Source organism: Myiozetetes cayanensis, unplaced genomic scaffold (assembly GCF_022539395.1).
Source record: "Myiozetetes cayanensis isolate MyiCay16 unplaced genomic scaffold, myiCay2020 scf1, whole genome shotgun sequence".
Taxonomy (NCBI): Eukaryota; Metazoa; Chordata; class Aves; order Passeriformes; family Tyrannidae; genus Myiozetetes; species Myiozetetes cayanensis.
Genome location: NW_026086604.1, coordinates 148,957,734 through 148,984,291, shown reverse-complemented (window position 1 = coordinate 148,984,291; position 26,558 = coordinate 148,957,734). Strand labels below are relative to the sequence as shown.

The following is a 26,558-nucleotide window of genomic DNA, read 5'->3' as shown; positions in this document are numbered from 1 at the left end:
GGGACTAAAACTCCTTGAGGGCTTTTTCCTCCTGGGAACTCTGATGGATCTTGAGGAACTTCCAGCACTGCCCACATCTGCAGCAAATGGGAGGGTGCTCAGGCACTGCTGCACCACACAAGCCACAGGTCTTGGTCAATTCACACCCGAATTTGCCTTTGGCTTCAGAAGGTTTGCCCTGGGTTGGAGAAACCTCTCGTGACCCATCTCATGGGAGCCCACAAACCAGGCCTGCTGAGGCTGCTGGGTGAGCCCATCCTGCCATCCTTGCTCAGGGCAAGAAGGGGAGAAGTCCTCAGGTCTGGGTTTGTGGGATGGTGCAGGAAGTTTAAAACAGAGAGAGGGATCCTGGGGACAGCTCTGAGAGCCCTCAGGTCCCACCTGAGCTCTGAGTCATGGCAGGTGAAGAATGTCAGCCCAGCACCTCTCCCACCCCTCCAGTTGTTCTCTTTCTTCTCCTGACACACAGATCTGCAAAAGGAGGTTGTAGATGCCCCATCCCTGGGAAGGTTCAAGCTCAGGTTGGGCTCTGAGCAATCTCATCTGGCTGAAGGTGTCCCTGCTCGCTGCAGGGTGAGGTTAGATGTTCTTCAAAGGTCCCTTCAAGCCCAAAGCATTCCCATAACAGGGAATAAACTTGGTAGGGGATTTCTATCCCGTAGAGATGAGAAATGAGGTTAAATTACCCTGTTCTGCAGCGAACTTGGACATTCTTCACCTTTTCACCTCCTTTCTTCCCCACACCTTGACCCCAAACCCTTCCCCGCGGTCCTCCCTCCAGCATCTCCTGCCTCCTAACTCCTCCTGCCTTGCAAACCTTGCTGCAAACAACCCCTCCTCCCTCCTGCCCTCACCCCAGCCCCTGTTTTCCCATAACATTCACCCTCAGATTCCCAGGAAAACGACGCCGGATGAACAAAACTCCCCAAGGTGACATTTCTCCAGCCTGGAAACAGAAGCTGGATCCCAACAGCTGCCAGCTGCATGTTTGTTTTTTTTTTCTCCTCTCCATCCCACAGGTGTCCAGTGGGGGTCTGTGACCTGCCATTGATGTTATAATCAGGCTGGTTTCCATCTTTCCCCTCCCGAGCCCAACAATCGCCGTCATTCTTGCGGGTGGTCAAAGTTCACCCTGGGCCTGGCACGGCTGTGACGGTGATTGGCGGGTCCCAGGGCGACCCCCGTCCCCTCCCGTGGCACAGCTTGTCAGGTTTGGGCTTGTCAATTAGTGGCTGCACAGCTTAATGAGCTTCTGATGACGGAGAGCAGCCGAAACCTCGCCGGGGACGCCGCGGTGATGACTCGGCTGCCTCTGGTGGGGGGGTTTCTTCTGGATCTCCGTAGCCAAATGATTCCTTACGGGAAGTCGGAGCTCTCTCCTCTTTTACAGCTCAATCCTGGCTGGGAATCCTGGCTGGAAAAAGCCTGGGGTGATGGGAGATGAGATTAAGTGTCTCTGAGGTGGCAGCTTTGCTAGAACACCGAGGGATTTCGGAGCACTCTGCTGCTGGGGGGGGGGAGAAATATTTCAGCTGAGGGCTAAAATTCCAGGTTTTCTAGGCATGGTCATTAAAAAGAGGAGGATACATGCCACAATAAATCCTACGTGGCAGTGTGGTACCCTGGTGAGGGTCAGGCAGTTTTCCCCTGAGGGAGCTCCATGAAATTGGACAAAGGTCTCCAAATGGGATGTTTTAATGCTCCTGCCTTTTGCCTTCACACTTGGAGAGCATCTCCCCTCCAAGAGACAACTCCAGCAGTGTCCAATCGGTCCCATCAAACAGTTTGAGCAGTGGGGAATTCCATGGCCTTGCCATGAAGATCTGGAAGCATCAGTGAGGAGAGGCTGGTGTCCTCAGGGGATGCCCAAAGCCAGGGGGACGAGGGTGGTTGTCCATCTCTCCACCTGAGCCCCACGGACCTGGACACCAGATGGAGCAGATCTGATGGCAGCACTTCCAAATGACCTCCAGCTTTGCCACGGAGCAAACCCAAAACTGGAGAAGGGGGAGGGAGGGGCCAACCACTCGTGATAGAAACCATCACCACTGTCAGATGGTGAGTTCTGAGCTGCACAGCTCCCCCAGCCACAGGCCCTCAGGGGTTAAACTCTGACACTGGGCGGTCTGGCTGCTTAAAAAGGAGGGGCACGCTCATGGATATGTTTCTTCTGCTGTTGTAGGTGCCCAAAATTCTGCCAGGTGTGATTATGGCTGGTGGCAACACCTCTCCACGAGAAGTGCTCTGTGGAGAAGAGGCAGCCAGAGAGCGGTCCTTGACCGCAGCCGATCGAGGGGCAGGGCAGGCTGAGCAGCTCAGAGTGCATTTTCCTGCTGAAGTGCTGAGGAAATTACGTGCTTGGGGTCAAAATGATGTGAGGAACACGGCAATTCCATGGGAGGATCCCGCTGGCTAAGTATGGTCATCTCCACTGGGGCCTTCCCTCCAGAGGTGAGGGAGAACTGCTGGAGATGCTGTCTGGAATGGGATGAGTGAATCATTCCTATTGATCTCCACTGTGACAGGCCCTGGCACAGGTTGCCCAGAGAAGCTGTGGCTGCCCCTGGATCCCTGGAGCTGTCCAAGGCCAGGTTGGAGCAACCTGGGATGGTGGGAGGTGTCCCTGCCCACAGCAGGTAGGTGGAACAAGATTATCCTGAAGCTCCCTTCCAACCCAAACCGCTCCACAACTCCATGAGGGCAGAAGAACCAATTTTTCCTGCCTAATCCATCTTCCCTGGGCACCGAAAGGCATCACCAGGGCTGCTCAGACAGAGCCTCGCCCCGGGGTGTCAGCAATTAGCAATGCTGATGTCACACAGCTCCTCGCTCACAGGTCACACTGCATGTCACTGAGTCATGAAGTGCAGCTATTTCCAGATTAAGGAGAGGGGAGAAAAAAAAAAAAAAAAAAAGCCAGGCAGAGAGAGAGTGACAGCAATTTACCCTGAATCCCTGGGGAGTCGGAGTCACGAGAGCCGAGCTGATCTGCTCCCTTTGCTCTCCAGCCCTCAGCCCCACACTGGAGACGCTCCCAAAAGTGCCCTGGCTGTTGGGGGTCCTTGTGCCACCCATGTCTGAGAGGAGAAACCACGGCAAAACGAAAGCTCTGGCTGCAAATATCCCGATTTATCTCACTTAGAAGTTCTGCCTTGCTCTTCTCCCCATTTCCACCTTCCTTTTGCTGCCAGGATGGCAAAAGGGGAGCAGCAAAACTCGGTCTGTCATCTTTTCAGCAGCCCAGGCCCATCTGTAGGTGAGCCCAGGGACACAAATCCATGGAATAATCGCTTTTGGGGGTGGTTTTTTTTTTTTCGGTAGCAAATTGCTGTGGGGGTGGTGTGATTCCTCAGCTCCTGGGAGTAATTGCAATTCTCACCTCGAGGTGAGAGACTCAGAGGTGAGAAATCCTCATCCTGACAGCAACCAGGAGCTTCAGGGCAGCAGAAAGCAGAGCAGGGATGGACCTCGGTGTCCTTCAACTTCTTCCACGCAGATGCTCATCCTGGTGTCACCCCAAAATACCCCAAAATGGCTTTTCCATCACCACGAGGAGGGATTTGGTGCTTGGACTTTGCTGCCACCAGCTCAGAGGTCTCCACCAGCAGCAGCAGATTATCACCAAGTATCTCCTAGACAGACAACTTGGGAGAAAAGATTATTTTTGGGGGCCTTGGAGTCAGAGCAAATCCAGCCCATGGTGGGTTGTTTTTTTGGTTTTTTGGGGTTTTTTCCTGGGGCAGATGCAAAAGGAAAAGCATCACTTGGGAAGCACTTGGTGACTCGGGGTGGTGTTTTTATAACCTCAGAAATCATCTTGCACCAACACTTCTCTTCTTCTTCCCCCCAAGAGGCAGCAAGAACAGGGGGTAGTTCAGCTGGGCTGATTCGTCATCCGAGGCTCCCGAGTGGAAGGAAGACATTCCAGCTCCAAAGGGAGCCATCCAGGAAAAGCCAAGGGGGTTCTGCAGCCCCAGGAGCACCCAGAGGACCAGCAGAGCTGCCCTGAGGGATCCCTTCCCGTTTTGTCCTTCCCCCACTCGGGTTTTTTTTTTCCACGGGAAAGAGAAAGCGAGTGACACGTCTGCTCTCTCAGCTGAAAAAGAAACCGAGGTATCTCTTTTTTTGTTTTTTTCTTCCCATAAATGCCATGAGTCACCAGGCAAAGTGTTCCTCTTGCATCACTAAGGAATCAGATCCACCAAGGGGCCAAATCCACCAGCTCCACGTCGACTCGAACCTCCACGGGATGATGATAAGGACGAAATGATGTCTCACAGCTGATATGACACGGCTGATAATGATGAAATAACTCACTTTGCACCCCAGCTGGCACCTCAACCAGCTGGATTTTCACTGGGGAGGGTGAGGGATGGGATGGTGGAATGAGCATCTTTCCCTCTTCCCTCACTCCCTCCCACAACCCCCAGCCCTGTGAGCTAAAGAAGTGAGGAATTTAGCTCTGGGTTAAAAATAAAGCCAAAAAAAAAAAAAAAAAAAAAAGGAGAGAAAGGTTATTTTTAACGCAGAGCAGAGCTCTGATCTGGTTCACCACCAGGGCACGGAGGCAGGGTTGTGAAACAAGAGGCTGCTCAGCTCAGCTGAGGCCAGGAGGGGATGTGGGGATGGGGGAAAAATTCATTTCATGGGGTTTTTCTGTCGCCTCGAGAGAACCATCCCTGTATGAGCCTGTTCAGGGACACACAGAGTGTGGCCTCCCAGCTCAGCTCCTGCCCCGGGGCTCACCCAAAATTCCCCCCTGCCCCAGCAAGCACAGAGGAAGGACATTCCCCAAAACCTGCAAGCATTTCAAATTTCCATTATTCCCCTTCAATCCCACTTTGCACTCGAGGCTGAACTCGGCTGTCGCTTAACCCAGGGCCTGAGCAATACCTCAGTGAAATAATAATAATAATAATAATAATAATAATAATAATAATAATAATAATTTCTACCTGCTCTGCACAGGGATCATCTCTCCTCCCTGCCCCAGCTCCCTCCTGGCATTTCCCAGCCCTGTTCCTCCCATCTCTCTTGCTCATGACCTATTTTTTTTGTGGGTTTTTTTAGGAAAAGGAGCTTTTGGGCTCGTGTCCATCTGTCTGTCTGCCTTCTCTGGGTAAGATTTTTGGCTGCTGGGTGATTTCAACCCTGTTTGACAGGGGATGGAGGACTTTGAGGAGTTCATTTCCTAGGAGCATCAGGGGGAAATGTAAAAATTAAGGAGTTTTGGTGGCTTCCTGCTGTGTTTCAAAACTCCTCTTGCTGTCTATAGCAAAGCAAGTGTTCAGTATTTAGCCTGGGACAGCACATGACCTCAATTTATCTTACAGTTACCCCAAAACAGAAAGGAGGTAATCCTAAATTTATCCTGCACCCATCTCCTGAGATTTGGAACTGTGGGAATTACCTTTTCTCCATGTGGAGTTAACAAGTTGCCGTGTTGAACCTATTCCCTCTCACCTGTGTGAGGTAAAATAAAGAAATTTTTGATTTAAATAATTAAAATGTTATTTAAATAATGAAAATTAACTGTTAGGGTAAAAAAAATGAAATGAAAGGGAGGAAAAATTACAAGGATTTTCCTTGCATAGGGAAACTGAGGAAGGGGAAGGAATGATGCAGGGAAGGGGGAGTGATGCAGAAAAGGGGGAATGATGCAAGGGAATGCAATGGGGGTGAAAGGAAAGGGCAACTCTGTAGGAAAAGGGGAAGGGTGTAGGGAAGGAGAAAGAATGGTGCAGGAAGAGGGGGAACGATGCAGGGAAGGGGAATGGTGGGGGGAAGGGGGAATAGTGCAGGGAAAGGGGTAAGAGTGCATGGAAGGGGGAACAGTGTGGGGAAAGGGGAATGATGCAGGGAATGGCGGGAACGCTGCAGGGAAAAGGGAATTGTGCAGGGAAAGAAGAAGAGTGCAGGGAAAGAGGGAAGGGTGAAGGGAAGGAGAAGAAACGGTGCAGGGAAAACGGAATGATGCAGGGAAAGGAGAATGGTGCACGGAAGGGGAACGGTGCAGGGAACAAGGAATAATGCAGGGGAAGAGGAACGGTGCAGGGAACAAGGAATAATGCAGGGAAAGAGGAACGGTGCAGGGAACAAGGAATAATGCAGAGGAAGGGGAACGGTGCAGGGAACAAGGAATAATGCACGGAAAGGGAACGGTGCAGGGAACAAGGAATAATGCAGGGGAAGGGGAACGGTGCAGGGAAAAGGGGGGGCGGTGCAGGGCAGGGGAAGGGACGGTCCCCCTCGCCCGCATTCCCGAATTCCCGAGGGTCCCGGTCCCGCACCCCGCGCGCTCCCCGTCCTGTCACGCGCCCGCACGGGCGGTGGGCGTGGTCACGCATAAACCACGCCCCGAATGATTGACCACGCCCTTGTTTTACAGGCCACGCCCACAGCTCATTCCCCGCGCCGCCACTCCCTGCAGTGGCCACGCCCACTCCCACTCTAAACCACGCCCTCAATCGTCTAGGCCACGCCCCCACTCCGCCACTGCAGCCTCTCCCGCCGTGGCCCCGCCCCCTCCCCGCAGGCCCCGCCCCCCTCTATTTCCCGCGGTGCCGCGCGCGGGGCGGGCACTGACGTGGCCCCTCACGCCGCCATCTTGTGCTCCAGGGCGGATCGCGGCCGGGCCCTCCGAGCGGGACCCTCCGAGCGCAGCCACACGCACCGCTCCGCTCCTCCGCACGACGCCGGTGGGTCTGCCGGCGCTTTACCTTTCGCCCTCCCTTCGAGCCCTTTTTCCCTCCTCTTCGCCTTCCTCCCGCCGCGCCCGCGCCCTGCGGCCTTGGCGCTGAGGGGAGGCGGCGGCGGGCGCTGAGGGAGCGCGGCCGGGCGGCTCTTTGCCTATCGTTCCTTCTCATTCCTTCATTTTCCCTTCTCACTCCTTCATTTTTTCTTTCTCGTTCCTTCTTTTTCCCTTCTCATTCCCCCACCGGAGGCCCCTGTGAGCGGCGCTGCCCCATCCGCCCCTCACGCCTTTTGGGGGTTGTGTGATTGGGGGGGGGGTGTTGGGCCTTTCCTCTCCCCTGCCGGAGGGGTGGGATATGCTGTGGGAAAGGGTGGGAAAGGGGGATCGCTCCGGCTCGCCGACAGCTGCACAAGGCCCCGCTCCCTCTAGCGATGGGATCAGACGGGATGGGCTCGTCCTCCCTTCCCCAAACTCGCTCATTCCGGCCTCTGCCCCGCCCGGGGACGGCTCCGAGGAGCAGGGAGAGGCATTTCCTCCTTTCCCCGTGCCCCCTAAACCCCTCCTCTGGAAGGGGAAACGAGGCTTGGGTGAAACTCGTGGGGCGCAGAGGTTGGTTTGTTGGTTGTTTTTTTCCTCTCTAAGCCCTTGGCTGCTGAGTTGGTGTTTCTGCCGGGCCGAGGAGTTTGAGCTTTATACCCTGGAGCCGGCAGCTCTGTTTGCCGCGGCTCGGGGCTGGCGGTGCGGGAGATCAGCTTTCCCTGCTGCCGGTGGGGAGGATATTATATTCTCCCTGAAAATACTCCGTCCTGCCCCTGCGAGCGCCGAACGCGATCCTTGGGGCTGATAAACCCGCGGGGGAACGAAGCGATAGCCCAGCCCTGCCCCGGCGGAGAGAGCGGCCGAAAACTCCCGTGTGGGGTGGTGAAAACTGCCCAAATGTTGTTGTGTTTGACATTGACCTTGTGGCTCTGCCGCCCCGCTCTTTGCCAAAGCAAATTCCACAGGTTGATTAAGAGCCCTCAACCAGAGGTCGGTGTGGCTGTCGAAATGGTGGCTTTGTCAATAACGAAAAAAAATCCAGCTGTTTGCTTGATACTTTGAGCTTTGCCTCGCCGGGCTCGCAGCACCCCCTTTGCAGGGTATTCCATTAACCTTATTTTTCAGGCAGAGAGAATCGAGGCAAAAGGTGGATTTTTTCCAAGGTCATTCAGCGAGATCGTTATTGCTATTTTTGCTGCTGATTTGGAGCACTTCTGTAGGAAAGGAAAAAAAAAAAAAAAAAAGGAAGTGTGGCTGAACTGAGGGACGGGGCTATTTTGCTTTTATTCATGGGGTTCACAAGTGAATAAAGTAGAAGTGCAGCCTTGTCGATAAGGGGGTTCTCTGAAGGGAAAGCGTGTGGGTTTGATGCACCGATTTCCTCTGTCCCAAACGCATCTGCAGCGCTGGAGAGCCCTGTTGGGCTGCTTTCCCTGCTGGAGTTAATTGCACTGGGTGAAAGGGTGAGGAAACTCGCCTCACCTGAGCCCTCTGCGGCTCCAGCTCAGCTGCTTTGCCGGGTTTGTCGGTGCTTCTGCCAAGGTGGAACATCCTGAGCAGCGAAAACGTCTGGGGCAGAGCTGTGTCCCCTCAGCACCCTTCGTGTTTGTGATGTAAACCCTGTCAGAAGCCAAACACCCGAATGTGAATTTCACTGATTGGGTGGTGTGTTGTTTTTTTTTTTTTTTTTAAGGTTTCCTGGTTGTGAAATAGCTGGAATGGGGAAGGGACTGGGCAGGAGCAGTGCTGGGTGCTGAGCTCCCTGTGAGTGTTACTCATGCTGACCAGGAGAAGGGGGCAGGACCAGTCGCAGCTTTTCCAAGGCAAACCAAGTGTGTGTGTGGGTGTGGGTGGGAGTAGGGGCTGGATTTTGGTCCTGGTAGTTCTCCAAACTGTGCTCCAGCTGCTCCAAGCAGCAGCGTTCACACAGGTAATTATCAGATAAGCCACTGGTGACATGAACTGGGGAAGGAGGAAAAGCTCAGGGCCCAAAATCCCATTTAAATCCGCACTGGTGAAGCTGAAGGAGCCACCTTTACACACCCCAGCAGCTTTTGTTCCTAAAACAACCTTTTATTTTTGAAGAGTGACTTCTCAAGCAGCAGCTCTTATGGATCTCAGCACCCACCCAGCTTGTTTTACAGTGGGTAAATTCAGTGAACCCAAGTTAATTTTATCCGAAAAGGAATAGTTCCGATTTCTTTTTATAGAAATCTCTTGGAAGTTTTGCTCCTGGAATGCTACAGAGCTTGTGTCAGAGCTGGTGCCATCCTCAGCCATTATTCCCTTTCTTTAACTGATGAGCAGAGAAGTTTCTAATCAGCTTCCTACTACAGCAGCTGTTTTTCTGTGTAATTCAGCATTTTTGTCTTTCTGCTTGCGAGGGTCCGATTTTATTCCTTGTTTTCAACACACACAAACGTCAGGGGTTGTGCTGCTGCTGCTTCTGCTGAGCTTTCAGTTCTGCTGAAGCTCTAACACAGCTCCTGTTCCCTCCCAGCTCCCTGTGCAGGCTCTGCCCTGGCATTTTCCCCCAAACCAAACCCCACTGTCGTTGCTGGAGCTCCTGTGTGAGTTCTTGCCATTTCTGCTATGAGTGTAAATGTTGACTTAGTGCCCAGTTACCAGGAATGAATAACAGGATATTTGGCTTAAAACTGACGTTTTTTTTTTAACTCAGGAACAGCTCAGCCTCACAAAAACAACTGCACATAATGCCCAGTTCTCACACCGGTGTGCCCAGTGTTAAACTGGTGAACACAGAGGCACAGAGGCCACTCTTGGGTGTCACAACTGCATTGTTGGCACCACGTTATTTCCTGAGCAGCCACCAGGAGGTGATGGATGTGACTCCCTCTGTGCTTTCCCACCTGTCAGCCTGTCCTTTAAAAAAACTATTTTTCAGCCCAGATCCCTGTTTTTCCTGTGGGTTGGTTTGTTGGTAGTGTGGAACTCCTTAAAATAGTTGGGAGATTTTTGTGCTGAAACAGCAAGAGTTTGTTTTCCCTGCTTGAAGGTGAGAATAAGGGAATAACTCTTGGGGTTTGAGTACCGAGCCAAGCAACCCTCTCTCTTTGATGCTGACTTCTTATTCTGACCACTATTTTTGGAGAGAGTTCTTGTGTCTGAGAAATAGGCATGACCCCAGAGGAAAATATGCTCTTTTGTCCTTGTTTTGATCTTGTGAGTGGAACTATTTTCTGTTTTCCTGCCACTCCGTTCCCAGTTCTCTCAAGAGAGAAATGCAGGATCTGGGTAACTGTGTGTGAGCAGCAAACAGTTCAACCTGCTTGGGTTCAATGAAGGTGCTGCAGAAGGAGATTTCCTTTCCCTTGGGGGTGGCATGTTCTCCATCTGCCTCAAACATGCAGATGCTTTTGAGGCTTTTTTGTTGATCCCTGCAAGCCTTCGGTGGCCAAATCCAAATTATTCCCCTTTAGGTGCAATTGCAGTTATGGATCTTTAACTGGTATTTCACAGGATGCTTCAGTGCTGGTACCTTTCCTCTGACCTCCCCTGAAACTCAAATAACAAGGTCATGATCCTTCAGGACACTTTTTCCATCTCAGGCTTGGCAGAAACACCAGTTTCTGGTGGGAAATCCTTGCAGTGGTCAGTGTTGATCTCCAACGCTCCTCCAGCTCTAATAGTTAAAATTATTAATGAGTTGGGACTTAATGAAGAGGTTCTTGCCATCACCTTTATTTCAGTGGTGTTTAAGTGCAGGACAATCACCTGGTGAAGAAAGAACCTGCCTGTCAGCTACTCTTCAATTTTACATCTGGTCTGTGCCTAGTGATGTTAGTGTGGTCTAAAATAAATCAAAATTCAGCTAAATTTCAGTGTCAAAGCCCCCAGGTGAAAGAGTTTGGGTTGATAAATACTCATCTCTTGGGATATCAGATGTGGAAGGCCCCCAAACAACTCTTAAATAACAGTGGAATATATCCTTACTGGAGTAGTGTACTGGGCCATCCTGGCTGTGTATAAAGAGGTGTTGTGATCAAGAGCATTCTTCAAAATTTGCTGTAGCAGAGCACTTTAATCTGTAAAGAAATTACTCCAAGTTCAAAAGAACACATCAGTGCTGAAGGCTCTTCCTGCTGAGTGGGGGTGTGAGCACTGGGGCTCTGGATAATTCCTAAATTTTAGCAGTGCGCTATTCTCGTTGGATCACTTCTCACATTCTCTTTTCAATCACACTTTATGTTGTGAAGAACAGGCTGCTGAGTTCGATTTGCACTTTGAATTATTTGCCAGTTGTTCTTGCATGTAACACCAGGAACAGCTGTTGGGGTTGGCTGTTTGGTTTTTTTGGGTTTTTTTTAAAAGACTTTCTCACTTCTTATTTTCCAATTGGTTTGGTGATCTCTTGTAGGAATGTTTTGCTTCTCCTGACAGTTTAATTTAAAACCTTCTAGAATGCTGTGAATTAAAAACATGATACAGGGCAACTAATGAGAGCTGACTGCATTTCAAATCAATATTTCTGGGAAATAACAAATTGCTGCATTTTTGTTCCCCTGTGACTGATACGAAGGAATTAAAGATTTGGGGCTTTTCTAACTGTTTTAGACATGGGGTTAATGCTTACCTCAATGTCAAGTAGATTTTCCTTTAAATTGAGATGCATTTTGGCAGTAAATCCTTTGTCTGCCAGAGGTGCCCAGGCAGATAGGATAAGGTGCAGAAAGCTACTGGGAAACAGCTTTTTGGTAAATCTGCAGCTGTCGGGGGAGGTTTAGCTTGTGCTTTAATATTTTGTCTGATTCAGACTGTGTGGCCCAGTGTGGCACCGTGTTTATCTCTCCTTGAAATGGGCATCTCAAACATGATAGGAAGGTCCCAGGGAGACAGAACTAAACCCCGATGAAATCGTGGCATTTTTCACAACTCCTGCCTCAAGGAAGTTGAATCTGTCTGCTGAAAAGCACCTTTCCAGAGGTGTAAAATGAAGTTTTTGTGGCAATTTCAAGGTGTGTCGAACTCTCTTTGCTGACCTCCCTAACCCTTCTGATCGCACTCCCCTGGGCTCACCCAAAACCTTTGGAGGTCAAGCAGCAGATTTGACCCCTCCCCATAAGCAGCCTGAACGAGGTGACTTTAAAATGCATTAACAGATGTTTAACTATAAAACGCTGCGGATGATTAAGTGTTTAATGCTCTTTGGCCCTGAGTTATTCCTCAGAGCTCTTGTTCTAACCGCCTACAATTAATAAAAGCAAATTCTGCTTCTCCTCCTGGGCCGTATCACTTTAACAACCACCAGGCCTCTGCTGTTGCAGACACTCATTCATTTTTAACTCATTACACCGAGCCTCTCTGCAAAGGGCTGCCTGTTCTCCTAATTGCTTATCTAAATGTATCACTTACTAGAAAACAGCCTGAAAATACTTTGTTTCCTGAAGTGAAACTGTAACTTATCCACTGACCGCCTGTCCTACCCTTTCCCGATGGTGCATTGTACCCGAGCCCAACCTGCCCGACAGGTTTTCGCTGCTGCTGGGCTGGAGTGCAGCGTTGTCCAAGCCCTTCAGGGAGGAACAAATCACCCCAACAGCTCCGAGTTGGGGGGATCTGGCTTTGGTGAGGGCCGCTGAGCAGCCGTTTCCCAGGAGGTGAAGTCGTGCTGAGGGAAAACACTCTTGTGTTGTTTATTTAAATGTTCCCTTTCATACGCAAATCTCCCCGCTTAGCCTGATGGATCCCTCCTTTGAGGATGTGCTCAAGGAGTACAAGCGGCTCACGAGACGTAGTCTTTTATGTTTTCAGGAATTTTACTCCAAAAACGATCAGGGTAGCAACTACAGACAACATTTGGGTGGAGGGAAAGAGGAAGTTCAGCTTCAGTTTGGAATATTGGTGAGTTGTGATACAGACTGCAAAGGTTGGAGATGCCTGGAAAATGACAGGATTTTTTTGTTGTTGTTGTTGTTAATTTAAAAGAATCTTAAATTTCCTCGTATTTTGAGACTGTCCAAGCAGTGGGCTGAAATGAGAATTAAAGTTTAACCCTGGAGTGCAGTGGGATCCCGTGATCCCTCAGCTGAGCTGCATTAACAGGCAGTGAAGTCCTGGGAAGCAGCTCTGGGCTGTCGGGGCAGTTTCTGCTGTGGCAGCGTCTGTGTGTGACACTGCAGGGACAGGAGTGTGCAGCACAAACCCTGGGAATGATTCCCTTGCTGTGGGAATGGATGACTGGGACCAACTGCTGGGCACAGGATGAACCCTGTCCTTTGTCCCAGCCACATCCAACACGTCACCAGTGGGAACCACAACAGTTTGTGGGAGTTCTGCGGGTGGATTTCTCCTGGTGTTTTTCTTTTAGCAGTGATTCAATTGCTTTTTTAGTCAACATCTAAACACACTCGTGTTGCCAGGGGTGGGTGGGCTGTAAACTGCACTGTGCTGCCTATAAAAATAAATGGGACTTTCTGGAATGCCACCTACCCTGAAGTACCAAATAAGTTACAGGAGTGGTTTGGATAACAGGAATGTGGAAGAGAATAAGAGGGAAATGGAACCCAACTGCTTAACTGTGTCTTAGCTTCTTATTCTTCACAGAAAGTAAAAATAGGGGGAGGATGGGTGGTATAAAAGCAGCTTCAGTGGCGAAGGGCAGACTTGACCTGGAAATAGCTGCCAGGAAAACAAGGAGCTAACGGGATTCACTGCTGTTGGTGCCAAGTATAAGCAACTTGTCCAGCAGCCTGGGACGTCTTCAGAGTGTGGAAAGATGTTGTGGATGTAAATGGCAAGATTTTGTTCAGTTACCCCATTACTGTGATCAGTCCAGGCTCTTGATAACCTGTTATGCTTTTAAACACACAGAAACAGAAGAAAGGCCTTCTTTGTAAGGTTGTCTGGCCACAAAAACTCACAAACTCGTTCTGAAGAGTTACCAGAGCTCTGGTAAAAGGTCACAGTTCAGCCCTGGCTGTTGCTTTGCAGATGAAGCAGAAGATAGAGGTGGCATGAGCAGCCAGACAAAGGAAAGCTTTAGAGCTCCCTCCCCTCCAGCCCAGACAGAGCTGCTGCTCTGGGCTGGGCTGGACCATTCCCTTCTGGATGAGTGAGCTGGAGAAAGGGGGACTCCAGCAAATCTGTTTTCTCTGCTTCCTAGTTCATTTTCAAGTTTGTACAACCTCCATATATTCAAGGGGGAGTGGAAAACCCACGGTCGTGCTGCAGGAATGTGAAGGAAATGGTGGAATCATGGAACTTCTAAACCTCCTGTTTGGTTTTAATCCACAGGCTGCCCTGTCTGGTTTGGGCAGGAGTTTAATTTTAAAGTTTCGATCACGTTGAACTTCAGTCCTGTAAAAGAAATGATTCTTTGACTGGAGTTGCTTCAGCAGGTTGACGTGGTGGTTGATGTCATCCAGGAACTCTGGAGTGGACTCTGAACTTCCCTGTGGAGCTGCCTGTGCTTGGACATGTGACTGGGTTAATGTTACAACATTTAACTTCTGGGTCAAAAGCTGTGTCCAACAAAGCTTCCTGAGGAGGACAGAGCTGCTTAAACCTTTCCCAGCGTGGAGTGAGGAAGCTTCAGACATACCTAGGACAGAGCTAAACAGAGCAGGAGGAGGGGTTTATTTTGTGCTTTTCAACCCAAAACTCTCTTGAATGGTCTTAAATGGATACTCTGCAAAGTGTTACTTCTAGTGAGAGTTTTGCTTCGAGCGTGGCTTCATCGTTAAACACGGAGAATGTTCCACAGGTGGCTCAAACTTCATACTCCGCTTTAAATTGCACGATTTGGTGTACAGGAAATTCACTCTTTGAATGTTACACGTCTTGGCTGTGTGTGTGTCTTGTGTCTGAAACTTGAATTTTCAGTTGGGCTCGGTCTCTTCTTTTTAAACTGACACCCAAGAGAAGCAGTGAAGGTGTGAACGGTCCCTGTCACCCCATAATGACTCTGTGAAAGCTTCCAGGCTGCTTTTTCGTGCCTTATATAAACAGAATATTAATTCTCTTGGCGATTTCAAACCCCCTCTGAACTGTGCAGGAGTAAGTTTGGAAAGAGGGGGGGATTTGAGCGCAGTGAGTCCCATCCCAAGGGCACGGGGAGGTCTGAGGGCAGGAGCAGAGACAGTTTCTGCAGTCCCCAAACAGGAAGCTCCTACAGTGACGTTAATCACTGTAATCACCCCGAAGTGCCGGCTGGGAAGGAAGGAACGTTCATTCCTCAACCTGCTCTTTTAATGCAGCTCTTAATTTCGGATAGTTAAGTTTGATTAATTAAGTTTGCTTCCTACAGGAGGTTTCCCCCTGATGCTGATGGAAGTAACACTGCCCCGTGTTTGTGCTGCTCACAGGCCATTTCCTCAGGGCTGGGGAGGAAGGAAACTCTTCTGAGCAGGAGAGAATCCAAGCTGTATTCCCAGTTTCCTTCACAAAAGGGGCACCAGCTATTGCTGTGCTAAGCAAAAGCTGGGTTTATCTGCAGATCAGTTAGAAAAAGTTTAATGATGACACTTTGGCTGCAGATAAATTATCCTGTAACAATGGGGGGGAGAACACCTCAAGTGGTCAACTGTGTGAATTTTGCAAGACAGAGTCTGAGAACAGCATTTAATGCCAAAACCTCTGAAAGAATATTTGAGATATTTAAAGCACTCAGAGCAGGTTGTTTCATGAGCACTGAATTTTGGCATATCTTAATTTTTGTGCTGCTTCAGTATGGGAGAAAATCATGCCCAGTTGTGTGTGGGGTGTCTGTAAATGATTCAGGTTCTCTCTCGCGTGGGTTTCTGTGGGTTTTCAGGCTGTGGTCAGAGCACAGCTGTTGGTAACTCCTGAGTGATACTCTGATCTTTTCCCTCCAGACTTCACTGGCCAGTGAGAACATATCTCAACCATGGGCAATATTTTTGCAAACCTCTTCAAAGGCCTTTTTGGCAAAAAAGAAATGCGTATTCTAATGGTTGGCCTGGATGCTGCAGGAAAGACAACTATTTTGTACAAACTTAAACTCGGTGAAATAGTAACTACTATTCCTACTATAGGTAAGACTTCCACGTTTCTATAACTGATTGCTTTGAGATTTGGGTCTTACTGTTTGTGGCAGTGCCTGATCTGAGCCACCACTCTTGGCTGAAGTGGCTTGCCTGGCAGAACAAACCCTTGCCAAAGCCGTGGTGTGAAGGTGGCACAGCCATGGCAGGGGATTTTGGGACTGCTCTTTCACTCCATCCCCTCTGTCAGTCACTTGTGGAACGAGCCTTTATGGACCCAGAAGGACAGTTTGTCTCCTGACTGAGGTGTACCATCATGTAAATGAGACTGAGAAGCAGAAGGTGACACCTTTTTTTTTATCTTTTTTTTGGTTTTTTGAGGGTGAGCAGAGACCCAGTTTGCAGTTCTCAGAGCCCTGGGTTTTTTATTTTTTGAAGCCACATAGTTTGCTCTGCCTTTTGTAGCTGCTCAGGTAGCAATTAGAGCTGTTCATTGGCGTGATCCCAGTGTGGGGGTGATGGTGGGAGTCCCAGACAACCCACATTTTTCTGCTTTGGGAGCTTCACTGTACAACGCTACTTGTTTAAATGAAGTTAAATTTCAAGATAACTTCTTAAAATGCTGACATTCTGAGTGTGACTTGCTAAATACAATAGGCCAGCTATGTTTAACCGAGATTTGTGCCACCATTTCTATTTTAGGTTTCAATGTGGAAACAGTAGAATACAAGAACATCAGCTTCACAGTGTGGGACGTGGGCGGCCAGGACAAGATCAGACCCCTCTGGCGCCATTATTTCCAGAACACACAAGGTGAGTGAAATCACAGCTTTCCACAATCTAATTTTTTTTTTAAATACCCTGACTAAGATAATTTTGCAAGTTTCTCGTGAGGGGAATGGAAATATTTATTTTTATTATTATTATAAAAGGGTGTGTTTGTGTGCTGCTCTGGCTCTTCTCTTAAGCCACTGCAGGTTCAAAGAGGGATGGGAGGAAATTCAGAAACCAGTCTTCCTTGTCCTTGTGACTCAGAGGGAGCTCAGAAGTTTGCTTTCCTTCTGTCAGAGTCACAGCCCTCTGCCCTCACTTCAAAGCAGAGTCTTTACTACAGGCTCTGCAGCCCCAGGAGCTGAGAGCTTGTCACTCTTTCACTGCTGTGCCTTTGGAATGTGCCTGTCTTTGAGTCCTGTCACAGGGCTCCAGGAGCTGCTGCTCCCTGGAAAATACCAAGTGGTTATGTGGGGGAAGCACCCAAGCTCCAAAAACACAAATGCAAACTGGCACCAGTTTTCACCAGCTTTCAGCAGGAACAGACTTTCCCTCAGACATGAGATCACAGTAATGAGAAAACTGTATTTTTCTCGTCTGTACTGGGTTGTTGTGGGTTATTTTTTCTTCAGAGCTTAGTTCTGACCTCCAGATTTATCCATCATTAGCCAATAACTTCAAATTAATGCTTATTCTGATTGTTCCCTTCTCGCCAGGTCTGATCTTTGTGGTTGACAGCAATGACAGAGAACGTGTGAACGAGGCCAGAGAAGAGCTCATGAGAATGTTGGCAGAAGATGAGCTTAGAGATGCTGTTCTATTAGTGTTTGCTAACAAACAGGTATGCCCAGAAAAGGGGTCACTCCGCAAGAACTCTTGAAAATGTCCAAAATGCTCATAAGTGCCAGATTTTGACCTTGACAGTCATGTTTTGAGGGTAAATGATAGATAAATTCTCAGTAAATGGCCATCCAGGTGTGTTGAAGGCAGCAAACCCCAGATTAAATTCTCACCTGAAAGGAGCATCTTTCTAAGGAGTCTTGGCCGATGGAAATTCATGTGTTTTCAGTTTTAGGGGAAAATTCTACCAGTTTGATTTTTAAGGTTGATGTGGCTCAAGTGAAGCACCTGCCCAAGCTTCCTCCAAACAGAGAGGAAGTCTGGAATGCCAGAACATCCCTGAATTCTTCACTGAGGGTGCTTGAGGGCTCTGCTGGTGTTGATGGAAGCACTGGGGTGACTTTTCAAATCCTTGTTGTTGACCTGTGAGCTGAGAGTTCTGCCTTTGATTGCTTGTAAAGGTCTTGGCAGCTTAAACCAAATGTCAAGGACCTTAAACATGACTAGTAAAGAGGAATAACATCTCCCTTCATCATTGCACAGGCTCAGCTGGGATGGTGAAGAATCCATAAGTCATGTCTAGGAGCAGGAAAGGTGGGCTGTACACAGGAGCTGTGCTCAGCAGGGCAGTAATTTGGGAGAGAAGTTGATCTTAAATCATAGGTGCAGTCACAGAAAAGATTTCCTGAGTGGAAAGTGGGCGAAACAGAGCTGGAATTGTAAAAACAGGTTTGGATCAGCACTGTGGGGCTTGGTGACTCGATCCAAGCAATCAGCTGTCTCGCTTCCCTACGAAATATTCCATAATATTTGCTTTTGGTGGTGGTGTCAGACCTGTGAGGCTTTTTGTCAGCGCAGGGGAAATGGCTTGAATATCAAAGCAAGCCAGTGAGTTCTTCTGAAAGAGAAGTTCTGAGAGCTCTTAACTTTGGTTCTAATGCCTTTAAAGCCGCCGATCAAAAGGGTGGGGGCGACAATGACTGTTGTTCCTTCCCCCAGGACCTGCCGAACGCGATGAATGCAGCAGAAATCACAGACAAACTTGGACTGCATTCCCTTCGTCACAGGAACTGGTACATCCAGGCAACCTGTGCCACTAGTGGAGATGGTCTCTATGAAGGACTGGACTGGTTGTCCAATCAGCTCCGAAACCAGAAATGAAACCATAAACCTTCCTCTTCCCTCTTTTTCCACCCCCTTCCCCCTCTTATTTCCTCCTACTCGCCCTTCGCTTTACTCTAATGTGGCAAACTGTGCTACTTTGTGGTATTGAGTGCCGGAAGCTGTTTTCATTTCTTTTTTGTCACAGTATATATTGCATCATGCTGTAAATGTGGCAAATACAAGCCTGAAAACAGTTAGGTTTCTTATTTAATGTAAATAGTTTTTGTTTCCAATGAGGCAGTTTCTGGTACTCCTATGCAATATTACTCAGCTTTTTTTATTGTAAAGAATCAAGTCACTGTTTAGTACCTGGAAGGGATTTAATTGGGTTAATAACACAAAGGGTTGCCAGTGGTCCTTGTGCAGTAGAGCTGAATTCCACCTCGGTTGGGTTGTGAGATCTGTGAGATCCATTTTGGCGGTTGGTTTTTAACCTGAATTCTGTATTTTTTTAACTAGACAAGGAAAAGTAAAAACACTTCAGCACAGCACACAAAACGTTTGACATCGCTTCTGCTGCTCCAGCTCTAATGTGGTGACTCTTGATTCTTTTGAAAGGGTGAGGCAGTGATTGACACCCGATTAGCTTCATCTGCTTAACGAACAGATCATGACCGGTAGATCTCTGGCTCTTTCCGTAGCTCGTAGTCTGTGCTCATCCTCGTTCACAACCGTTACAAGATTTGCTGGGCCTGGTTTAGGTGAGCTTTGCAGACTCATGCTAAACATCTGACTTTTGGTTCAGGTGAGATTTCTCGTTTCCATTGGACTCGAATCATTTCCAGAAGTCGACATTTTTAGCCTGTCGTTATTTGTCAAAAAGTGTTTTGTACTTTTCTTGTGCGTAAAACCACTCCAGGAGGCAAAACCTTCCCACAGGGTGCACAGCCTGTCCTAGTCCTGAGCTCTATAGGCAGAAAGTACTGTACTTAACGTAAGAATTGCCATGAAAAACACCAAACATCTATGTATAGTGTCTAGGAAAAACAAACAAACAAAAAGCATGAGAGTTTGGAGAGTCATTCCACTCTAGAAGTACTCAATCCCATTTTGGAACAATCCCATATCTGTATATGTGTGAAAACCCTTGGCATCCCTCATACTGCAAGGTTCAGATTTGCCATCAGAAAAATAAAAAAAAGACCTCTTTACTTTTCTTTTGTATTTTGATAAACACTGAAGAAGCTGGAGCTGTTAAAAACTTTAACTCGAGGAACTATCAGAACTGGTTTATTTAGTGTTGTGGAAACCTTTATTGCTTTCAATACACAATTAGTAATCAACTGTTTTGTATACTTGTTTTCAGTTTTCATTTCGACAAAGAAGCACTGTAATTAAAGCTATTAGAATAAAAATCTCTTAACTATTTCATGTTTTTTATGCCTTGCTGTTCATTCGATCATCTTGGCAGAATCATGATATACTTGTTGAATAAAAAGTTTCATGAAACTTGCTCTGGTATGGTGTTGTTTGTATCATCTTTGTGCAGGGCCGTGTGCTGGATCCAAACCCAACCCCAGTTTGCATGGAAATTTGAGGATATCTCCTATGTTTCCCAAGTAATGTTATCATTCCTGGTAGGAATCCTGCAGGTGAAGTGGTGGGTGATGGAGTTGGAGTCACTGGAGTCACTTCATTGCCTCAGGGGATCATTGCAGCTTCTTTGTTTGCTCCATCACTTCCCTCGTTGGATTTGTTCCCCCTGCTGATCCCATTTAATAACAGGATCTGTGAATTAGCAGTTTTGTGGGGGAAAATAGGAATTCTGCCTTTTTAAACTCTGTTTTGCATTTTTCCCTTCTGCAGTCCCCTCTGGATCCGGGACAGCTGCTGCTGGTCAAGCTCGGGCTGCCAGGCAGGAGCTGCCTGTTTTCCTGGCTGGAGATTCCCCAGGACACAGGCTGGCCAGCTGTAGGATGAAAGGTCTGTCATGCAGGTTAGAGAGCGAATTCCCAGCAGGGAAACCTGGGGTCCTGGATGGGTAACAAGGATTGTGGCCGTAGAGGGTAAATAGCACTGGGAAAAAGGGGATCCCAAACCTCCTGCGAGTCAGGTTGGTCTCCCTTTGGAATGTCAAGCTCTGAGTCAGGATTTTTGCATCCCTAATAGGGCAGGACCTCTCTCTGTTCCCGTTCTGGGAGAGAATTGAATGTGAAGGGGCAGCTGGGATAGGATCCCATTTGCTGTGGAAAACATAGGGAATGTGCTGCTGTTATGGGACCTGTGGGAGATGTGCTCTGCCCTCTGCTCTGGGCAGACACAGGCTTTGTTTGCTCTGTTCTGGGCTGGACTGGCCTCTCAAGAATTTTGGCCACCCAGGGGAAAGGATCCTGCCCAGTCCCCCAGGAACCGGTGGAGCAGCTGAGCAGGGAAGGGTATGGGGTGAGCAGCCCTTCAGTGGGGCTGGGCTCCTTCACATCCCCCCTCACCCTCAGTTGTGGCTTATCCATATTTCTCCAACTGTTTTACTCAGGTCTTGGAGTGTGAAATAGGAAGAGGGAGAGCTCTGACACGGGAGAGGCAGGAGAAAGCTCAGAAGAGCTGGACAGCTGTGCCACAGCCCCTCTGGCATCGTGCTTGGCACATCAGCACCTCTGGCACTGGCTGGGACACGTGTGGAGCTGTGAGTCTGGTGAGCAGCAGCAGGGTCAGAGCCCCACTCCTCCTGCTCTCCCTGGGCTGGAGCTGCTCAGACCATGAGGAACAACCCTGTGACCCTGCCAGGAGTTTGTCACCCCCCAAACAGCCTCTGGGTGTGGGGGATCCCCGAAGGTCGGGGCTGCTCTGCAGCCTCTCCCTCTGCCGGTGCCCAGCACGTGCTCACGGCCAGGGAGGGACAGGGGACAGAAGGGCTTTGTCAGCTCCTCACCCCCATCCCCCTGGGCCTTTGTCCACCAAGACACACAAACCCTCCCTGTCTTAAATTGCATCATTAATTACACAAACGAGGCTCTTGTGCTTGGCACGGCCCTGCTGGACCCGGAGACACTCCGGAGCTGCTCGGCAGTGTTCCTGTTTAGTGATGTGAAATTCCCTTTTTCCAGTGCACCCAGGACATAAATACTCATGTTTGGAGGGTTTAAATCCCAGATGGGAATGGAGTTTGCTGCTCCCTGGGGTGGGTGGATGTGGCTGGGGGGCGACACTGATCCCATCCGTCTCCCCATCAGCCAAGGAATTATTTCAAGTGTCCAAGGCCAGGCTGGGGCTTGGAGCAACCTGGGATAGTGGAAAGTGGCCCTGCCCATGGCAGGGAGTGGAACTGGATGAGCTTTAAGGTCCCCTCCATGTAGCTGTGAATTTAGGGAATGTTTAAGGAAACTCTTCCAACTGCTGTGCTGGCAGGTACTCGAGGGCAGGGGAAAGAAGATAAAATAATAACAATAATCATCTCTTCCAAAGTTTCTGTACATAAACATGAGGTATCCACAGCATTTCCAGCACCACAGCTGGAACCATCCCAGCACCAGCCCTCACCCCACAGCATCCGTGCTAAATCCTGCCTGGATGGGTGGATGGATCCAGGGATGAAGAGGAAGGGGCCTGAGAACCTGCTGCCCCCAGGGGTGGGCAGGGGCTGTTGGCATCACAACCTTAATGCCCTTTGCCGGACTCTGCGCCTGCAGAGCTGCGGCTTTTTTCATGGATCCACCTCCAAAACCAGAACTGCTCTGTGGGATCTCCCTGGAACGATCCCAGGCTCCCCCTCAGTCCGAGTCAGTGTCGTGGCGCTGCCTGACCCCGCGGGCTGGGGGGGTCCTGCTCCTGCTCCTCTTCCTGCCCCTGCGCCGGGGGGATGGGTGGTGGCCGCGGCCGTCCCTGTCCCTGCTCTGCCTCCGCCCGCAATCCCGCCCGGAATCCCCGCTGCTCCCAGAGGAATCCGAGTGGTGCCGGCGCCGGCTGCCGTGCCGCGATGTCTCCGAGTGCTGCTGTGCTTTCCTGCGGTGGTGCCTGCAGGGAGAGGAGGGTGAGTGGCAGCAGGGACACCGGGGACACCTACAAGGTGATTCTGGAGGTGCAAAACGGGTTTTTGGAATGCCAGACCTCCTAAGTGCTCTCCTAAATCCTTCATCTCGTTTTCCAGGGGTGATGCCCCAAGACCAGGGCTCAGCTCCCATCCCTGCCCATACCTCTTTTCCCGATCCGGAGAAGAGTCGGAGGACGATGGGGCAGTGTCTCTCTTGGGATGCTTGTCCTTGTCCTTCTTCTTCTCCTTCTTATGTTTCTTCTTTTTCTTCTTCTTTTTCTCCTTTTTGGATTTTTTGTTGCTCTCTGGCCTGCAGGGAAGACAGAGATCAAACGGTGAGAATCCCTGCCCTGTGCATCCCTCTGGCTCCTCCAAAAACTCATCCCCATCCTTCCCTCCAGGCACATCCCACCACATCCTTTGGCCGAGGAAAAACCCACAGAAATAAAAAAGAACAGAGGTTTTGGGGAGAAAAGCAGAGTTTTTCAGGCAGATGCAGAAAAACCCGATGCCAAAGGGAGCCATGGAAGCATTTTACAAAATATTCCCTGTAAAAACCAGGCCATTTCAGGTGGTTTCCTACCAAAGTGGGAAAACTCCTCACCGTTTCTCCTCCACCTTCTCCTCCTTCTCCTGCTTCTTCCTGGAGCCAGATGTCTCAGGGCTGCTGGAGACTTTCTGGTGCTAGGGTTTGGAGAGGGGGGGAAAAACAGGGAGCAAGTCCGTGAGCCCATAGCTTTGAATTACAAGAAAAAGGGATTTTTTTTTCCCCTTTAAAAATGAAATTTGAAAAAAGCCGAAATAAAATTAAATGAAATCTGGGAGAAAAATTAAAGCTGTGTCCAAATTAAAACCCCACAAATTAACTCAGGACACGGGCAGCTCCTTCAGGTCTCTCTGCTACAACACCCAGGTTGGGTTTTAAATAAGTATTTAAACATTTTAAGTTAAAATATTCCATTTTTTGCCTTTTCCTGTCTCTTAACCTCCCAAGGACAACACAAGCAGTGCTGTACCGTGAAGACGGAGAGCCCCATCTTGGCCGCCTCCTTGTCCTCCTTGGAGAGCATCACCCGGCCGGCACTGCCACTGGGGAGAGATCACAAGGAAAAAAAACCTTAGAAAAGGTAAAATCAGCAAATCTGACTGCCCTGGAATCAGTGTGGGATCCCCCCCTGCCTCTCTCCCTACCTGGAGCTGCCCAAACCCACCACCCGATCCACGTCCTTGTCGTCCCGCTCGGCGCCCTCCCGTTTGCAAACCTCAGCCAGGTCCTGTGGGAAGGGGAGGGGGAAGAGCATCCTGGGCGTGTCCCCCCTCCCAAAAAAAGAGCCAAGGGGAGGGGACACCCCCCAGGGATGTAGGGGGGACACACAGTGCCCCCATTACCTCCTTGCTGAGGCCCGTGGGCTGCCTCTTCACGTTCTTGTAGCCCCTACAGAAACAGAAGCGGGTGATGCGTGTGGGGGAGAGGCTCTGCACCCCCTGTTTTTGGGGAGGGGGTGTGTGTGTGGGGTGTGTGGACTCACAGCGCTGCCATCATGGCCTCCTCCTCGGCCAGGCGGACGGCAGCCAGCTCTTCCTCCCGGGACAGCGGCGGGGCCGTGTCCTTCTTGCCCTTGGCGTACCAGGTCAGGTCCTTCCCCTTCTGCCACCGCCCCACCGGTGCCATCAGCGAGTTCCCTGTGGGGACAAACAGCCCCAAAAAAACCTCCACCGGCACCCCAAAACCACACAGGCAGGGGCGGGCAGGGTGGGTTTGGGCAGGACCAGCCCTTACCCAGGTAGTTCTCGCGCTGTTTGTCCGTCTTCACATCCTCCCAGCTGAACTGGTCCTGGCCCCCCCGCACCCCGCCCCGGGACGAGCCGAACATGGTGCCGGGACCCCAAATCCAGCAGATCTGTGGGGAGGGGTTGGGTGACCTGCAAAAAAGGATTTACCCCTCTGGGCCCCCCGTGCGGCCCTGGGGGCGCTCCTGGATGTGGGGGGACCCCAAAGGTGGTGCCCCAAAGGTGGGGGGTTGTATAACCCTGAGGTGGGGGAGGCACGGCTTGGAGTGGGGTTCAGGGGCTGGGAGGGAGTTCCATGGGGAGGGGAAGGGTTCAGGGGAGGGGAAGGGTTCAGGGCTGGAAGGGGAGGGCTTTATGGACTGGGGGGGTTCATGGTCTGGCAGGGGGTTGTAGGGTTGATGTGGGGGGGAGTTAAAGGTTGGTGGGAGATTTCAGTGCTGGAAGCGCAGGGGGGTCATGGTCTGGATGGGAGGGTTCAGGGCCTGAAGTTGGAATCACAGTCTGGGGGAAACCACATTTCCTAGGAAAATCACATTTCCTGTGTGGAAATCAGGATCTGGCAGGGGGTTGCAGGGCCAAGGTGGGGCAGGAGGGGCATGGGCTGTTGAGGGCTGGGAGGAAGGGGCGGTCAGGGCCCCGGGGGAGGGCAGGTACAAGTGTGAGCGGTTGGGGAGGGAGTTACACGGCCTGGAGGGGAGATCGTTGCACGGGCCGGGGAGAGGAGAGTTCCAGGGTCTGGGAGGGGGCTGAAGGGCCGGAATGGGGGGGGTTGGTCTGGGTTTGGGAGGGGGTTCAGGCCTGGGGAAGCTGCAGGGCCTGACAGGGGGTTTGCCCGTCCCGGGGGCGTGTGAAGCACCCCGGGGGAGGGGAGGAAAATCCCTGCACCCCCAGCATGGGGGGAGCGCGATCAGCAGGCTGGTGGGACCCTTGGGGGTCTCACACGGCCCCTCCGAATCCCCCCAAAAATCCCCCCGATCCGCCCCGCTCCCCTCACGCACCTCCGGCCGCCGCGCGCCTGCCCCGCCGCTACCACCGCGGGCACGGGCGGGGGACGGGCCGGGCGGCACCACCGCCCGCCCAGCGCGGGGGAGCCCCGCGGAACCGCGCCGCGACCACACGGCTCGGGTTGGCTGCTTGGGTTATTTATTTGTTTATTTATTCTGCGCTCCTTTCTTCCAGAACTGCTTGTAGGTCTCCAGGTCGATGCCCTCGAAGGTCTCCTCGGTCCTGGGCTTGGGTTTGCCGGGGAAGTGCCGGCGCAGGCGGGCCTTGCGCTCGGCCTCGGGCAGCGTGGTGCTGTCCAGGGGCAGCTGGGGACACGGGGGACACGGCGTGAGGCACCGGCACACGGCGGGACACCCGCCCCAGGACGCGATGTGACACCGCCCGGGACACCACACGAGTCTCCCTCGCCCCCATCCCCTTCCCCCCCGTACCATGAGGATCCTCCTGGGCTCCCGGTAGCGCAGGCGGGTGGTGGAGCCGTCGATGCCCACCAGCAGGACGGGGTAGAGCCGCCCGTAGTGCTGCCGGTGCAGGTGGGACACGGCGGCGCGGTTGGAATTGCTGCGGGTGGAGGCGGCCGGAGGGAGCCGGGACACGGCCCGGGGGTACAGGACACTGTGGGAACGGGGACGCGGTCACCGTGGGGGGGACGTGAAGCCCCGTCCCACAGCACAGAGCCGGTGCTGCCCCGGGGAGGTCCCAGACCCTCCGCGCTCACCTCAGGGCCCGGCTGGCGGCCATCCCAGCACAGGCGGGACACTCGGGGCCTCCACGGAGCAGGGGACACAGCCCAGCGACACCCTGGGGACAAGGAGAGAGGTCCTGCGGTGACACCAGGGAGACCCTCGGCACCCCCTCCCTGTCAGGGATCACGACAGCTCCTGGCAGGGTCTGGCTCCGCGATGGCTCCCCCCATTCTCACATGGTTCAGTCCACCACATCCTCCCCCGCCCTGCAATGGTTCAGCCCTGGCTTCCCGCTTCCCCCATAATGGTTCAGCCCCATCAGGGGTCCCCCCATCCCGATATTGGTTCAGCCCAGCACATCTCCCCACCCCCCATCGCCACAATGGTCCAGCCCCACCGTGTCTCCCCCCACCCCATCGTTCTGCCCAGCGCAGCCGCCCCGCAATGGCTCCCCCACGTTCCCCGCTCCCTCCCGCGCTGTTCTCCCCCCATTTTTCCCCCACCCCATCTCCTCCTGGTTCAGCCCCATCCCCGCTCACCCCAACCCCCCGCCCGCGCTCGCCCTTGGTCCGTCCCGCCGCCGCGCGCTCCGCTCGGTCCCGCCCCCGCGCTGACGTCACGGGGCGGGGGCGCCTGCG

The 26,558-nt window shown here is 51.3% G+C and overlaps 3 protein-coding genes across 3 annotated transcripts; 1 reads left to right on the top strand and 2 right to left on the bottom strand.

The window, feature by feature from the left end:
• The first annotated feature begins 6,563 nt into the window (after positions 1-6,563).
• Positions 6,564-19,920, top strand: ARF1 (ADP ribosylation factor 1). The gene is made up of 5 exons (XM_050310011.1): positions 6,564-6,698; positions 15,568-15,747; positions 16,399-16,509; positions 17,184-17,308; positions 18,307-19,920. Exons 2-5 carry the CDS (start codon positions 15,600-15,602, stop codon positions 18,466-18,468), a joined length of 546 nt encoding a protein of 181 aa, XP_050165968.1. The 5' UTR covers positions 6,564-6,698; positions 15,568-15,599; the 3' UTR covers positions 18,469-19,920.
• Positions 19,921-21,841: 1,921 nt separating this feature from the next.
• On the bottom strand, positions 21,842-25,121 carry CUNH1orf35 (chromosome unknown C1orf35 homolog). The gene is made up of 8 exons (XM_050309975.1): positions 24,219-25,121; positions 23,968-24,121; positions 23,828-23,873; positions 23,630-23,712; positions 23,455-23,527; positions 23,043-23,122; positions 22,602-22,748; positions 21,842-22,422 (listed from the first exon to the last, which is right to left on the bottom strand). Exons 1-8 carry the CDS (start codon positions 24,310-24,312, stop codon positions 22,179-22,181), a joined length of 921 nt encoding a protein of 306 aa, XP_050165932.1. The 5' UTR covers positions 24,313-25,121; the 3' UTR covers positions 21,842-22,178.
• A 234-nt stretch (positions 25,122-25,355) lies between these two features.
• On the bottom strand, positions 25,356-26,190 carry MRPL55 (mitochondrial ribosomal protein L55). Its single transcript, XM_050310025.1, has 3 exons — positions 25,953-26,190; positions 25,666-25,849; positions 25,356-25,539 (listed from the first exon to the last, which is right to left on the bottom strand). Exons 1-3 carry the CDS (start codon positions 25,973-25,975, stop codon positions 25,381-25,383), a joined length of 366 nt encoding a protein of 121 aa, XP_050165982.1. The 5' UTR covers positions 25,976-26,190; the 3' UTR covers positions 25,356-25,380.
• Between the last annotated feature and the right edge of the window lie 368 nt (positions 26,191-26,558).

Coding starts and splice junctions, on each gene's coding strand:
- ARF1 (XM_050310011.1), top strand. CDS start 15,600: ATGGGCAATATTTTTGCAAACCTCTTCAAAGGCCTTTTTGGCAAAAAA. Junction 15,748..16,398: donor AACTACTATTCCTACTATAG/GTAAGACTTCCA, acceptor TTTCTATTTTAG/GTTTCAATGTGGAAACAGTA. Junction 17,309..18,306: donor TAGTGTTTGCTAACAAACAG/GTATGCCCAGAA, acceptor TCCTTCCCCCAG/GACCTGCCGAACGCGATGAA.
- CUNH1orf35 (XM_050309975.1), bottom strand. CDS start 24,312: ATGTTCGGCTCGTCCCGGGGCGGGGTGCGGGGGGGCCAGGACCAGTTC. Junction 24,122..24,218: donor ACAGCGCGAGAACTACCTGG/GTAAGGGCTGGT, acceptor TTGTCCCCACAG/GGAACTCGCTGATGGCACCG. Junction 23,874..23,967: donor GAGGCCATGATGGCAGCGCT/GTGAGTCCACAC, acceptor CTGTTTCTGTAG/GGGCTACAAGAACGTGAAGA.
- MRPL55 (XM_050310025.1), bottom strand. CDS start 25,975: ATGGCCGCCAGCCGGGCCCTGAG. Junction 25,850..25,952: donor GCCGCCAGCCGGGCCCTGAG/GTGAGCGCGGAG, acceptor CCGTTCCCACAG/TGTCCTGTACCCCCGGGCCG. Junction 25,540..25,665: donor AGCCCAGGAGGATCCTCATG/GTACGGGGGGGA, acceptor CCGTGTCCCCAG/CTGCCCCTGGACAGCACCAC.